The 14,179-nt window shown below is 42.8% G+C and overlaps 1 protein-coding gene across 1 annotated transcript; it reads left to right on the plus strand. All coding sequences in view use genetic code 11, as the record gives it.

Annotated features, from left to right (window-relative positions):
• Positions 1 to 80: 80 nt before the first annotated feature.
• On the plus strand, positions 81 to 3,456 carry EGR_01929 (Casein kinase I isoform alpha; the record flags this gene model as incomplete). The annotated part of the gene is made up of 5 exons (XM_024491178.1): positions 81 to 98; positions 137 to 343; positions 379 to 677; positions 761 to 987; positions 3,041 to 3,456. 5 exons carry the CDS (start codon positions 81 to 83, stop codon positions 3,454 to 3,456), a joined length of 1,167 nt encoding a protein of 388 aa, XP_024354321.1.
• Positions 3,457 to 14,179: the final 10,723 nt, after the last annotated feature.

A 14,179-nucleotide genomic window follows, 5' to 3' on the forward strand; every position in this document is an offset into this window, starting at 1 on the left:
TTTATCAGTTGTTTGGGTTTTAAAGCTTTGTTTTAGTCGACACTAGGAACTACTACAACTTTTGCTTGGTGACCCAAAAGATGCCGGTTACGGATAAGGTTGGTTCCCTTTGTTTTAGCGCTAATGTTTTTTTAAGAGTGGTGATTCCTATGCAAGACCAACGTCAGATTTCGTTGTGAATGGCAAGTGGAAGCTTGTGCGAAAAATCGGAAGCGGTTCTTTTGGTGAAATTTTCCTCGGAATTAATATTGAAACTGGTGAAGAGGTTGCTGTTAAGTTAGAAAAGGTCTCAGCCAGACATCCACAGTTATTTTTTGAGAGCAGGGTGTACCGGTTGCTTGCGGTAGGTCACTTTTCCGAATACTTTTTATGTGCTAGGACACACCCGGCCTTCCCCACATCCAATACTTCGGTCTTGATGGTGTAAATGATGCCTATCATGCTTTGGTCATGGATTTGTTAGGACCAAGTTTGGAAGAGCTCTTTAATTTCTGCGGTCGATGCTTTACAATGAAGACAGTTTTAATGCTTGTTGACCAGATGCTCTGGCGTCTGGAGTTCATTCACGCTCGTCACTTCATTCATCGAGACATTAAACCGGACAACTTCCTGATGGGCATTGGTAAACACTGCAATAAGCTCTTTATCATCGACTTTGGTTTAGCCAAAAAGTTCAGGTGTGTTTCTTCATCTATGTCTATTCCTTACTCTCTTTTTCTTCGTAACAATTTCTGTGTTTCATTTCGTTGCTCTTTAACAGGGATGGAAGAACCCACCGCCACATAAGTTACAAAGAGAATAAGGCTCTAACAGGCACTGCTCGTTATGCCAGCATCAACGCTCATGCTGGAATTGAACAGTCTCGTCGAGATGATCTAGAGTCTCTAGGCTATGTACTCATGTATTTCCTCTGTGGATCTCTCCCTTGGCAAGGCCTCCGCGTGAGTTTTTTTCGAGTCCAGACTAAGTGGCACTTTCGTCGTTTAAGTCACTTACTGACGTTATTTAATTTTGATATTCTGCGTAAATAGCTTTGACCTGTACACTGTCCTTAACTGCCCTACGCACCCGTAGGCATCGTTAAATGTTAACCATCCATTGATGCTGCACTGCAAATTCCATTTTGGAGGTATTTGATTGAAATTAGCGACATTGAAGGCAGATATAGGTACAAACTTTTCTCTGCTTCCTCTACAATTATGTAATCGCACACCCACAGTCGTATTTGCATTAGTTGGCCCACTTGCGCGGCTCCAATGTTCCTTACTTCGTAGACAAGTGCTGAGGGGTATGCATACACTTGCTGCCAATCACATGTCATGATCGTGTGTGTGTGTGTGTGCCTAAACGTGTAAAACAAGTTTTCCGGTTCTCGTGATCACTCGCTACCCTTTCCTTCTAGCTTAATTATAAGGGAGAGGTATCCTACTAAATCACAATTCATTCATGAATGGTTGTGAATGGACGCTAGAGTCTCCTTTCTCTGAGATAGTTTTTTTCTACATGAAGTTCAGATCTGATGCTTAGGAACTTTGTTGAAATGTCAGTACTCAGGTGTTTCCACAAATAGCCAGAATGCCTAAAATCATTTTTTTGGTAATTTTTCTCCCAAAAATTTTCCCTGTGAGACCTGGTATGTCAACAGTACAATTAAAGCCGGTGGTTCAACATTACGTAGCAGATGCATTACACAAATGTAGTAATTGGGGTTGCGTTATGGGTTCCTATTCATCTCACGAAGGTCGAATTTTTAATTACGCCTCTACGGCATACAAATTGCCTTCTTTAATAGTCATGTCTGTTGCTCGCTTTTTAAGCTTAATGTCGACGGGTACTAACGGTTTAAATATATTTTAAAGCATTATTCTAATATATCGATGTCGAAAGCAAATAGTACCACCTTTTTCTGGAAGTAAAAGCTGTTGTTCCCGCAAACCGATTTGTTGAACGTTGCGCTTTGTGTGAAATCCATTTCTTCCCTTAGCGAAGTCACATCTGGCGAGGATTTCGGCTTTCCATTGCGGCTTTATGTAATTAGATCACTCATCCTCCCAATCCGTGTTTAAATAACTAATGTGCATCCTGTGCAACATTCACAGTCAAGGGTTCTGCTTCACGTTTGTGGACCACAAATCCGCGTAATTCATTCGTTCGTTGGTTGAATGTAAATCTGCCTTTGGTGAAGTTGTAGCATGTTCAGCTGTAGCGTCTGAAACCGATTTCCTCCATATTCCAGTATCATGTCACTGCTTAAAGTAGAGGCAACAGCTTGTTTTTGAAGTGAGTGTTAGTTTTAGACCGAGGTAACAATTAGAGGGTTCTTTAATTCCTTCCAATCCATCTACACACGTTGTCAGCTATCGTGCTTCGTAGTTTCTACACAGTTCATTCATCAACTAGGTGACAGTAGTCTCTTATCTTAGGGATGTATCATGTGTTTGGAGTTATCTCTCCACTGTAACAGCTAGACACGTTTTCTCTGCTCCACCCAACATTGAATATTATTGATATTCATGTTTAATGATCGTTTTGGAAGAGGCAATGTGTTTTTACCTTTGGGCAATCTGCCGTCGGCTTTGGTCCTTAATTCACTTCCCACTGTATTCTCATCCTAGGGCTTTCAAATTTATCCATACATTTAACAGTCGTATTGCTTTTAGCGAAATTAGCTGTTAATTTGTGTTATACTGGCCCTCATCTCCAATTTGAAAATCGCTGACTAATGGGTTCCTCTATGCACATGTAACCGCCCTTTTAATTGTTGTACCAAAGGCCATACACATTTTGCGATTGCTCTCCCAATGTTGTTTTTTGTTTAAGAATTGCGGTATCTAAGGCGAGAGTAGTGCATTCACTCCGTTCATTAAATCACCGACTGGCTGTGGTTTCATCTTTATACAAATGACTACCCGCTTAAAGACCTTTATCCACTATGATACCTGAATTTTGCCTCCTAATACGTTTGTGATCGACCCTAATTCGAAATTAGCCCCCCCCCCCCGTTCCTGTTAAGGTGTCATTTCTTGCTCCCTTTTTGAAGCGTCCTCTCGATTTGTCTTGAAGGCGAACACAAAAAAGCAAAAGTATGAGCGCATTCATGAGAAGAAGGTGTCCACCTCGATAGAGTCTCTGTGCCGCGGTTTTCCGCCCGAGTTCGCGCTCTATCTGACACATGTGCGCAATCTGAATTTTGATGCTACGCCTGACTACACCCTCTATCGGAGCAACTTCCGCGCGCTCTTCAAGGCTCTTGCTTTCAATTGGGACTTTGTCTTTGATTGGACCCTTCTCCGCCAGAAGTCCTCCGCTATTCAACAACACTCCAATGCCGTAGCGCACAACATGCCCGTCGTCGGGGGAGGGGGAGTTGCTGCAGGGCCGACGAAGTTGCTGCCCTCCTCGAACACCACTGCTGCTGTCATGGGCGATGACGGATTCGGTGCCGGGAAGCTCTAGGTCATCCTCTCTCTCCCCTCTTAGGTTCACCCTCTCCCCTTGTGTCTTTCTGTCGTGCGCACACTGTCTGGCGTATTTATCGCACGAAATCACTCATCCTGGTTTCCTCTTACCGTGTATATTGTTCTGTTTCTTTTTCACACTTCCTGTGATGGCTTTCAGCCACTCGGCCCCCTCCTGTTCATCACCCCACTTCCCTTTAGTTACGCACAAATGCACCAGATCACGTGCACGCACGGAGACGACGGCAGAAGGGGAAAGCTTTGGTGTGCCGCACAAAGAAGCAGCCAGAAGAAGACATTGTTGTCCTCCTCGTCCTCCTTCCATCTCTGATCCTTCAGGTTTCCGGCTCTATATGCAAAATGGGAAAGTATCAATTTCCTCTTTATCTCTTTACTGCCTTACTCAAGCCAAGATCTTTGCAGTAGTGGTGGTGTGCCGCTGTAGACACTCTCTCGGGTTTGAGTTTGAAATGTTTTTTTTCTTAGTTGTACTCGGTTAATCTGGATTTTAACGTGGTGGAGAGGCCTAAATCTTAAAGGATGGTCTGGTCATCGGAAAAGTTTTATTTGATTATAAGAAACCTGAAAGTGTGTATTCACTATCCTCGTCCATGCATGGCAGAGCCAGGAGATCTGCCTGGCCTCAGAGGGAAGTCCATGGTGTAACAGAAGTCACTAAGACTATTAAATGGTTGCTTTGTTACTGAGTAGGGTGCTAGCATTTTACGTCTGCAGAGATGGGTGATAGCGTGTTTTTAGCAATCCGGATCTGAAGAAGAACAGCTGTGTGGATAGCTTCTGGCTTGGAGGCCTGTCCCTGGTTCACATAGGTTGTGGTACCAACTCTTCGTTATGCGCTTCACTACTCCGGCAGTTGAACGGTCTGACTTTAGGTGGAGAGGCATTTTAGACTTCAGGCTCCAAGTTCCAAAAGGATGCACTGCTTTCACTACGACTCATGGTGATCTGGTCTGCCTTGGTTGCAGCTTGGGTGCCTCACGAGACCGGTCAGGTTTCAAGGTCATTGTCGTTCACCAGAACCACTTTTCTCATTTAAATCCTTAGCTTATAATATATCAAGTAACCACATCTTCATTAACGTTTGGAGTTGTCCACCTCAACATCGGCTTTCCACGATGGAATTCGGTAGGGAGTAGCACATCATTTGGATTCATGCAAATTGTTCTTCGAATGTGGCAAATCGGGTCTGTATGTTGCTCCGAGTACGCTGAAAATTTCCAAATGAATCCTACCTGAAGTCGTAAGAAGTTACAGCACCATGACAGGAGGTATACTACTGACGTACAGAAGGGCTGACAGGTTACCGGCAAGGTCCGAAGGCCACGCTGACCGGGTGGAAGTACAATCTGCGGGGACTTAGGTTCACACATAATTTAACGCAGTGTTAAGCGAACCATAGAAATGAATTTCGCCACATCCCACCGATAAGTATCTTCTCTCTTGAAGAAAAGTCCTACGAGTAATCCGCAACTAGGAATTGTGCTAAGTACTCTCAAAGTAAACGATGCCTAGCCGCCTGATTCATCACACAAGAGTCTATCATGAACCGCTCACAAAGCGCAATGAGACCACTTCACACGAAGGCCATCAGATGGTGAGGTAAGACTCCACTTGGACTTAAACTCGGAAAGGTTCTATGTCACCATCCCCGGGTCCTTCTAATCGAGTTGACAGCCGTTTGAATGATTCCATTTTAGTGTCAAATGCCGAATGATCATACAATCACCACCTTGCGTTCTTTTCCTAATCCTTTTCTAATATGTGCACGAAACGATTTTAAATTCCTCAAGGAGTTCGGTGACCTTGGCGTTTAGGCTAGACACGCATCACTTCATTGCGTGATCAGAGGCTTCGCCTTCACTCTTGAACTAGCTTGAGCACACTCAGACGGGGTGCATGAAATAGCTGTGAGAGATACATTCACTGCAATCACAAACGACCCTCAGGTCAACTAGAAAGTGCAGGCATAGAAACACCTCATAGCACATTCATGCACTGCACTCTAGAGGGTGGCGTGCACCCGGCGTGTAATGTGAAGGCTTGAATACGTGGGCATGTATGCGCTTTGATTAGCTTGGTTCGGTGGGGATGGATTATGCACAGATCTTCCAAGGCTTTTTCACGTGATCTGAAGACCATCAAACCTCCACCTTTTTGGGAGCCAAAGTTCACCTTATGGCGACGCTCCGAGTAACCAAAGTCACCTTGCGCTTCTCACCTTTAGCGAATCAATGATAGTTATTGAACAATTAACCTGATTGGTGCATGGTTAGCCTATCACATTTCGCGAGTAGTGGATCGACCCCACTAGCTATCGATTACTGATTTTATGGTGGGAGAATCTTATGACTGGCGCCCCGAAATCACTTCACAAAATCAACTGCAATTTAGAAGTCATCTAATAGTTGCAAGGTACAAATACTGACCTTTTATTTTCACTATTTTAAAGTTATATTATTTTTTGACATCATGTCAAATGAATTCTAGATTTTTTTATTACAGGCAAAACTCAATAGGACCACATAATTAATTCCACGAAAAGCACATAAATGCTTAATGTAGCATCAATATAACGTCAGTTTAAGCCGTCAGAAGGCAAATAGCAGCGATGAATAATGCATCGGCACAACTGCTTGCTAGGCTAAAACCCAATTAAATAACATCTTATTCAATTTCAACGGGAGGAAACAATTTACGTGAGCAGCAGGCTCAGCAAAAGTATTAACTGTGCTTCATTAAATTAGACCACTAATTAAAAATAAGGTCAATTTAAGAGTCACTTTCATTTAGCAGTATTTTTCATTCGACTCTATGACAAAAACTACATTAACTGCACTATGTGACGAAATTAATAGCCTTTCCCATAACACGGGTTTTTCTCTCCCTCCCTCGTAAGTCCAACAACTGTTTCAACTAGGCTGCGGATCTCCCACATTTTCCAAGGTCTCAGCGTTACCTTTTTGATTGCGAAACAGGTACTGTTATGAAGATACCTTTGTTGGATGTTTTTACGCTGGTGATATGAAGCTGATAAGTTCTCACGGGGGAATTCGTTTATTAAAAACAGGCAGCAAAAGCTATAATGGAATGTTAGTACTTTTGGTGATTGCGTAAGCGTTTCAGAATTCGAATAAAAGCGTAAAAATGGTGAAATGCTCAAAAAACGGGGATTGTTGATTTTAGTGAAACATTCTGGTAAGTAATTCCATGAGTTACATTGATTGGAGACTTTTCGTGGGAGCCTGTTTGGTGTCCATGCTGCCAGGACAGTTCTATGAGATTTTTTCTATAAGGACGGATGAAGCTCGAACCAGCCTAGTTCAAAAGGCATTTCGAAGTCTTGTGATCAACCATTGGTGGTAGATTCTCTCATGACAACCCTCAAATGAGCACGTGCAACGTCAAATATGTTGCCGGAGCTGTTGATAGGGCCTTGGCCTTAGAGATAATCGCAATATCCATGCGCGGTCATTAAATTGTGCCTTGTGAGGTCAAACACCATTTTATTGTCAATTAGCTAGAACTAAAGTGACAAATTGTTTCGAATTGTTGATCACTAGGCTCAAACAAGCAGTTTTTCATTTGTCTGTGACGTCGAAGATCAGTGAAAGTGGCTGACAAGTGGCACAAAGAAGATTTACCTCCGGGATCGAGCTATGTAGACGTGACATGCGCCACAATGTGCACATCATCGTAACAATCAAGTAGCACGGTTGAACCTTCAAAGGCAAGATGATCTTCTGCATGCAAAACATGCATTTGTTCCTGATAATTAAAATAACTATAAACTGTAGGTCGTTGTCGAGTAGAGTTGAAGTCGGCTGCATTCTAGATTCACTGATGGTTTACACCGGTTACAATCCCACCAAGGGGCTTTCAAAAATGTGGGAATATAAGGCTATTTAAACCCGACCTCCAGTTGAAATTTTTGTTAGAGGAAGGCGATAATACTTCAAAGGTTATAAAAAGCAGATTTTGATTGGTAACTACACCTATGCGCATTGATAACATAGGAACCAAAATTATGGCGAATTCGCCTTTGCGCTGGTATTACAGCTGCCCTTATTTCGACACGGAGGTCGTTCTATAAATTTATTAGTCATTTATGAGACTACTTTGATAAATTATCCTAAATTAGCTAACACAATTTTAATTAACGAAATAATTATATCAGTTTCAAAAGAATTTCGGCAGAGACCAAACCCACAAAACGCCACTTTAATTGGCCAATGAAAATTTGCCTTAGGTTTCTAATATCTCGCCTTCCCAAAATTGGGCTTTTAGACTGTAGCAGAGGCGCCTAAAGGTGATTTAACATCGTCAAGGTTGTATGAAGTGGAAGAAACATCTATCAGACACAGATTGGGGTAAGAGATAAGAAATAGCTTGATCTCACCTACTTACTCAGTCACCCACTTACTCACTCACTCAATCATCCACTTTTATGTAAATGGAATGGTGATTAAAATATTTTACTGGCTTGGAGCTGATTTATTCACCTTTGTGGTGGCATAAGCAAGGGTCAGAAAATCCTGTGAAGGCATGAAAATTCACCACACTCCTAAAAGCCAGCCCAATAGAGGTTACAGCGACAAAGAAAGCATTAAAGCAAACAATATGCGCATTTAAATCATTAAATGGAGTCAAAAATAATTGCTTTTCCCTCCTATAATCTCCAGCACCAATGCTTCTCCTCCCCCTGCCAATTCCACCTTTTTTTTCTGCCAATGCGTAAATCAGAGGGAAGGTAGAAGGTGACGAGGTGAAGCCGTTTGTCATCCTCCTGGTCAACTTAAACGCAAAAGTAGCTCGTAATGTCTGTGAGGGTGCCACAAACTTGCGGGATTTTTTCGCATCATGCACTTGTTTAGCGAGTTAAAGCAAGAACTGAACTCCACCTCATTTAAAGAGTCACACATCTTTTGTGCTGTCATATTAACCTCAAATAACAATCAGTGTGACTCAAGCATCAACACTCAGTTCGAAGGACAATTTGCCACGACCTTTGTGCCCCATTACGTACCTTTTAGCTATTATCCAAGTGCTACTTTGAATCAAATAAAAACAATGAGAAATGCATCTATTATACTGCATTTTATGGACGTATATCTACGATGATGTCCTGGAGATGGAATAAATCTTCCCCTTCGAGGCTTTAAAAAAGTTTAGGCTCCTTATACCGCTCCCTTCACTCTACAAACAATGAGAATAGGGAAAAGCCAAAACAAATCTTACACAATGGGCGATAGTCAATAAAAACATCCCATCACCCTCATTTAAGATATGGCATGCAGCACTCCAATTCTTTTCCGAAGAAGAAAGAAGCTACAATACCAGAAGAGAAGGTGTATTGTCAACGTACGGAAGGGCATGGTGGGAAGCTGCTGGTATGACCTGGAGGCCATGTTCCTCAGCGAAAGTAGGAAAACGAAGGGGTGAAGAAATAGCCAGGGTATTATATTGTCTCCTCTTCTCTAGAGCCCCATCTCGGCCCTCCCCTTAGTTGACCTCCCATGTAGGCCATATCAGCGAAGCCGGTGTTGTAGGAAAAAACATCCACAAACCAACAGTATCAGTTATCAAATTTACATGTAACAAAAAAGGTATCTGACCGCCGAGTCACTGATTCCTTTTGCCAACTTTATTAGATCTGAGGGGAGAGAAATGAGCTGCTTATCTCTCTAGAGGTGAGAGCACTGGCCCAAAAGCTGGGTCACTTAGTAGAGGACGGGGCTTTAAACAGTTTCATGATAATGGGGTTTCGTGTCTGTCCCACTTCACGAATTCGTTCTAATTTCAGTGCTACCTAGCCGTGTAACTACCTATTTGGATTCTCTACAACTAGCAGAGAGGTGAAGGAGGTGTAGCACTTTCACTTCATTAACATCTTCACTTTGAAACCGTAGACAGCTCTACTGCGAACTTTTCCCGATGGTTCAAGGCTAGTGTCCCCTCATTTGTTAATAGGAGCCCTGGAGGATACGAGAATAGGGTACTTGCCAAAAGTGAACGTCACTTTCAACCGTTCTGTTAGGCGTTATCACAGATTGTCCCATTCACAGCCCATATCCCTCCTCCATCACGTTAAAGTTTGACATTCTGTAATGAAAATCGGGGTAGTTTTCCTTTATGATCAGGTTTACTTTCCGTTGATACCAATGTAGCGTCCCGAGTCTTTCCTGAGGTAGAGGGAACTCATATTACTAGGGTAGGATAGGTATTACCGACGAAGAGAAGAGTTGGGGTCCAAGTCACCGAGTGGAGGTACAATGGCCGAGCTTTACGTGCCTGTGAAGCCAAAACGAAGAGTCCAACATATATTTAGTGTTTTACAAATAATGTTAATTATTTTAAGTTGAACTTTAAGGTGATAATTCTCATGGACAGGTCGTTGTAGATTGTGGGCGAATACACTTCTTGCGGCTCCGTTATCTTGGCATATCTAGGCACCCATGCAAACTTTGAAATTATACAAACTCCAAAATTTGGACAGAGAAAGAGACGCGACTAGTGAAAAGCGGTGATGCTTACAAGGACTTACACAAGCGATGCATGTTCAAGGACCTTAGCTTCAGAAAACCATAAACAGTCATGATTTAAGCGTGCATTCGGTGTGATTCGACTGCATCACATTGTTAATTGCGGAACTAGTGGAATCACATCATGAGAGCGTTCACGCCGGTTTGTGAATTGCGAGACTTTGTGTGGTTGCGTTTAAACAAACTGTCTGCTGTTCTTCCTTTTCCCACAAAAAAGTTGACAAAAATGGTCAGTTTTGGCTTTTTAAACTGACATTGAAACCATTTCGACCGCGTAATCACAACCCCATCGAAGGTGGTGCAGGGTGATACATTGATTGTTTGTTTCGGTTCTTGGTTTTGGTAATGCTTCTTTGGAGCTCCATCATTGAAACTCTGTAGGGAGGTTTAGCCACCGGACCACACCAGTAGACCCCAACCCCCTCTCCATGTCGACAATGTACGATCTGTCCGAGCATTGTGTCTTTCTTCGTCTTCAAGGACGCTTCGGCGCGCCACAGTTATACATTTTTGTTGGAATGTACTTTTTAGGCAAGATTCGGTCAGAAAATACAAATTTCATGACAGAAAGGACGCCATCGGCACTTGAGAAGGTGACGTAGTCTAAACGCGTCTAACCGTGATAACTGTACCCCTTCTATTATGTTTACAGGACAGAGCATGTCCTTGTCTGACCCGTATGCTCGTTCCACGGGTATGAATGCCGAGGTGGAGGAGAGCAACACGGAGCCTACTATAGGCGAATACTCTCTCTCTCTCCCTTTATAACTAGAGAGTTTTGTGAGAACTTAATAGCATTTTCATTTTCATCTACAGTTTTACACAATCTGTATTACCACGCCATTCAACGGTGTGTGTGTGTGTGTGCGTGTGGGGTGTAAAACTGCCCTCATATTCCTCTACCAAGATTTCTGTTTTTAAGTCACAGATTCGAGTAAAGCAATGCCACAAAAAAGTTTTCAAATACTACTGGCTTGAAGTTATTCGGCTAGAATCGCACTGGTACACCTCTCAAGGATGGTACACTTGGAAATAGACTTAACTTTAAACCTTAAATCTCAATATATTGTTGATCCATTTCAAAAAATGCTGCTTTATTTTGCTCTGCTTTTTTTTAAAGAGAATTCATATTTCTTAGCAAAAATGATTGCCACGCATTAAGTAATTCAATTTGATAGGTGATGGGGAACACTTAAGTGGCAATGCAACACCCCGGCTCCTCCGAAGTCGTGAGAAGGCACAGTTGAATGACAGAAGGCACATTCCTGACGTAGAGAAGATTTAAGGCCACTGGCATGGCTCGAAGACCACGTAACCGAGCAAAAGTACAATTGGTGCCGAGTTAATTGCTAACGTAATCAAATACAGCGTTAAACAAACTGTCAAAGTCTTGCAGTAACGTTTTTAGAATGAATGATTAGATGCTACAAGAAGACGGAGGACTTTGCCTCCTCTCGTGTAGGCCTAATTGACTTACTCTATCCAGTAATACATGAATAATATGTCATATTTACAAAATTATTTGACTGAGAAGAACATTTTTTTAGATGATCCCTAAAACAGGTCATCATTGGTACTGCCACTTCCAGCGGTACATTCATGTGACTACCCAGTTTACCCTTCCTGAGTCCACACACCACAAGCTAAATGCCAAACGCTCTTCCCTCATTTAAGCTGGATTATTTTTAAATACTACGAAGAATACGGGAGGTGGGCTTTTGTTTTACTGTGCATTCGGATTACCAGGGCATCTACGACTCCGCTATTACGCTTTCGCTCGGCGGCATAGCCACCCAACCATGCCAGTGGCCTCTCTGCCCCTCTGTAGGTCTTCAGAAAAGCCTTTGGGTATTACAATGGCAGCAGCAATCTTGAAGGACAACTACCCTGATTTCAATTACTACTTGATGGAAGAAGGTGAAAACTCTCGATAGAAGGGTTGACAATGACGTCTACCTCCGACAACCACCCCCGTCATGTATTCTGCTGGAATGCTATTCACAATTGAAGAGACACTAGTTGTGAATCATCTGAAATGCTAATTATGGAGCTCTCTACTGCACTTGTGCAAAGATTTCAAGAGGGTGAGCAGGTAACACCTCCTCCATCTTTCTACTGGCTGGATAGAATAGAAGTAGATGTGACTAGGCAGCACTGGAGTGAGAATAAAGTGGCAAGAAAGATTTGACGTGAAGCCTTATCCGCATGAATTTATTTTAAATCTCGTCTTTTGTTAAGTGATTCCGCTTTCGGGCCGAACTTCTTACTACTAGCGATGGATGTTTGCGATGGTCAGCACATTTTCCCCTTTCCCCAATACAATTTCCAAACAGGAGGAAACTTTAGATCTAGTGGAATCGCTAGAAGGGTCAGTGACCTTGAAGTCGAATATCTTCTCATTGGTGTATTTTTGACAGCACCGACTACGCTGTGATGGGCGGACTCGCGAGGTTGACCAAAGGGCGCCCCGGGGACGATGGTCAAGAGGCAAGAACAGCCATGTAATACTCTGATTGTTTAATTTTGCGTTTTAATCTCTCAGTCAATTAGGGCTTCGCCTCTGTACTTCCGGTCGGCGGCGTGTTAGTAGCCTCTCAGTCCTCCTCTACGTCAACAATACAATTTCCGCTTTATTACAGCTTTGGGAAAAACTCTTGGTCTAAGTGTAATTGTATCCCTAAATTTATAAGTAGTAGTTGATTAGTCAAAAAAGCTTATTAATGTCTGGTAGTTGCGGCGTTCGCTATTCCCCTAAAATCCTCACAGTAGATGCGAAAAAAAATGGTCTTGACTGAATGTGCTTTATAGTTCCCGTTTATCTAGGCAGAAAGCAAATTAACTTCAAAAATACCCAACAGCGAGACCATTCTTCCCACTTATATTATCGCAAATTATATGCGCCCCATTCGTAGAACCCTCTTTGTCTCATAAAAGAGCTCTCAGCAGTACTGCGACAATTGCCCGCCACAGGTTTTATTTACCGACACATGGAGAGGAGGCGTTTTTCCCCTCCCATGGGCAAAAGTAACCACTTAGAATGTAAAAAAGGAGATGGTCAATTTCTCTTTCAAGTTATTTTTTGGCTTTTAAAGAAAAACAAATTTCCAGGTTACATTTGGTATGCCGTCCAAAATATTTAGAAATCAAAATTTGGGAATCATTAATTGTTCACCGTTGCCATCCAATGACCCTAGGCATCGAATGCTGCATTGTCCCTGTACCTTAGTTACCTAAAAGGTGCCTCTGTAGTGTCATTATTGAGTGGGCAAGCTACTTTTTCCTCTCTTCTACAAAACAGTGTAGACGGTTTAAATGTAAACAGGCAGAATGGAGACTCTAGCTGAGATTGAAGAGGAGGATGAGGAGCTGGAAGTTGACTCCGGCGGTGATGTACGTGACATAGATTCCGATCTTCAACAACATGGGATTATTTGAAACCAGTTGACAAAGTACGGAAAGGGAGTGGAGGAATTAGTTTCACTATCCAAAGTGAGCAAGCAGACTTCAAAAGGGATCTAGTCTGGAGAACTGTCTTCAGGCATTCAGAACTAGACAAAGATGCAGGCTCAAAAACCACGTCCGAGTGATGGATACAGCGATTTCTCTTTAGGCACGAATCCGCATTAATGACACGGGCCTCTGCGTTACTTGTCGTCCGACCCTCCTGAACAGCGCTGAAGTGAGAATAAAGTGGCAAGAATGAATAGAAGCGAGACCTTGTCGCCACGAATCCATTTTAAACCCAAACCATTACTAATGTGAGCCTGCTTTGAGGGTAGTGTTCTTAAGACCAGTGATAAAAATTCTGAACGGTTAACCCTTTCTCTCCCCACCAATAAAAATCCCAAACAGGACAAACCTTCAGATGCAAAAAATGGCATTGAGGACTGGTGAAATTATGGTTATATATCTTCTCAGTTACGCGAGCATTTGATGACTGGTGAGATTGGTTGGTGGGTGCTTTTCTTACAGCATGGACTACTTTGCGATGAACGATGGGGGAGGCTGACCGAGGGTAGCGCTGGGGACGATGCTTAAAAGATGAGGAGGCAATGCCCTATCCCGATTGTTTGTTCAACTCGCCGTTCTGGTGACGCGGGCACTGAAGAGCATAGCCATTGTCCTTCCACTGGACGGCATGGCCTGGAGGCCATGCCGACT

Source organism: Echinococcus granulosus, assembly GCF_000524195.1.
Source record: "Echinococcus granulosus chromosome Unknown EG_S00008, whole genome shotgun sequence".
Classification (NCBI taxonomy): Eukaryota; Metazoa; Platyhelminthes; class Cestoda; order Cyclophyllidea; family Taeniidae; genus Echinococcus; species Echinococcus granulosus.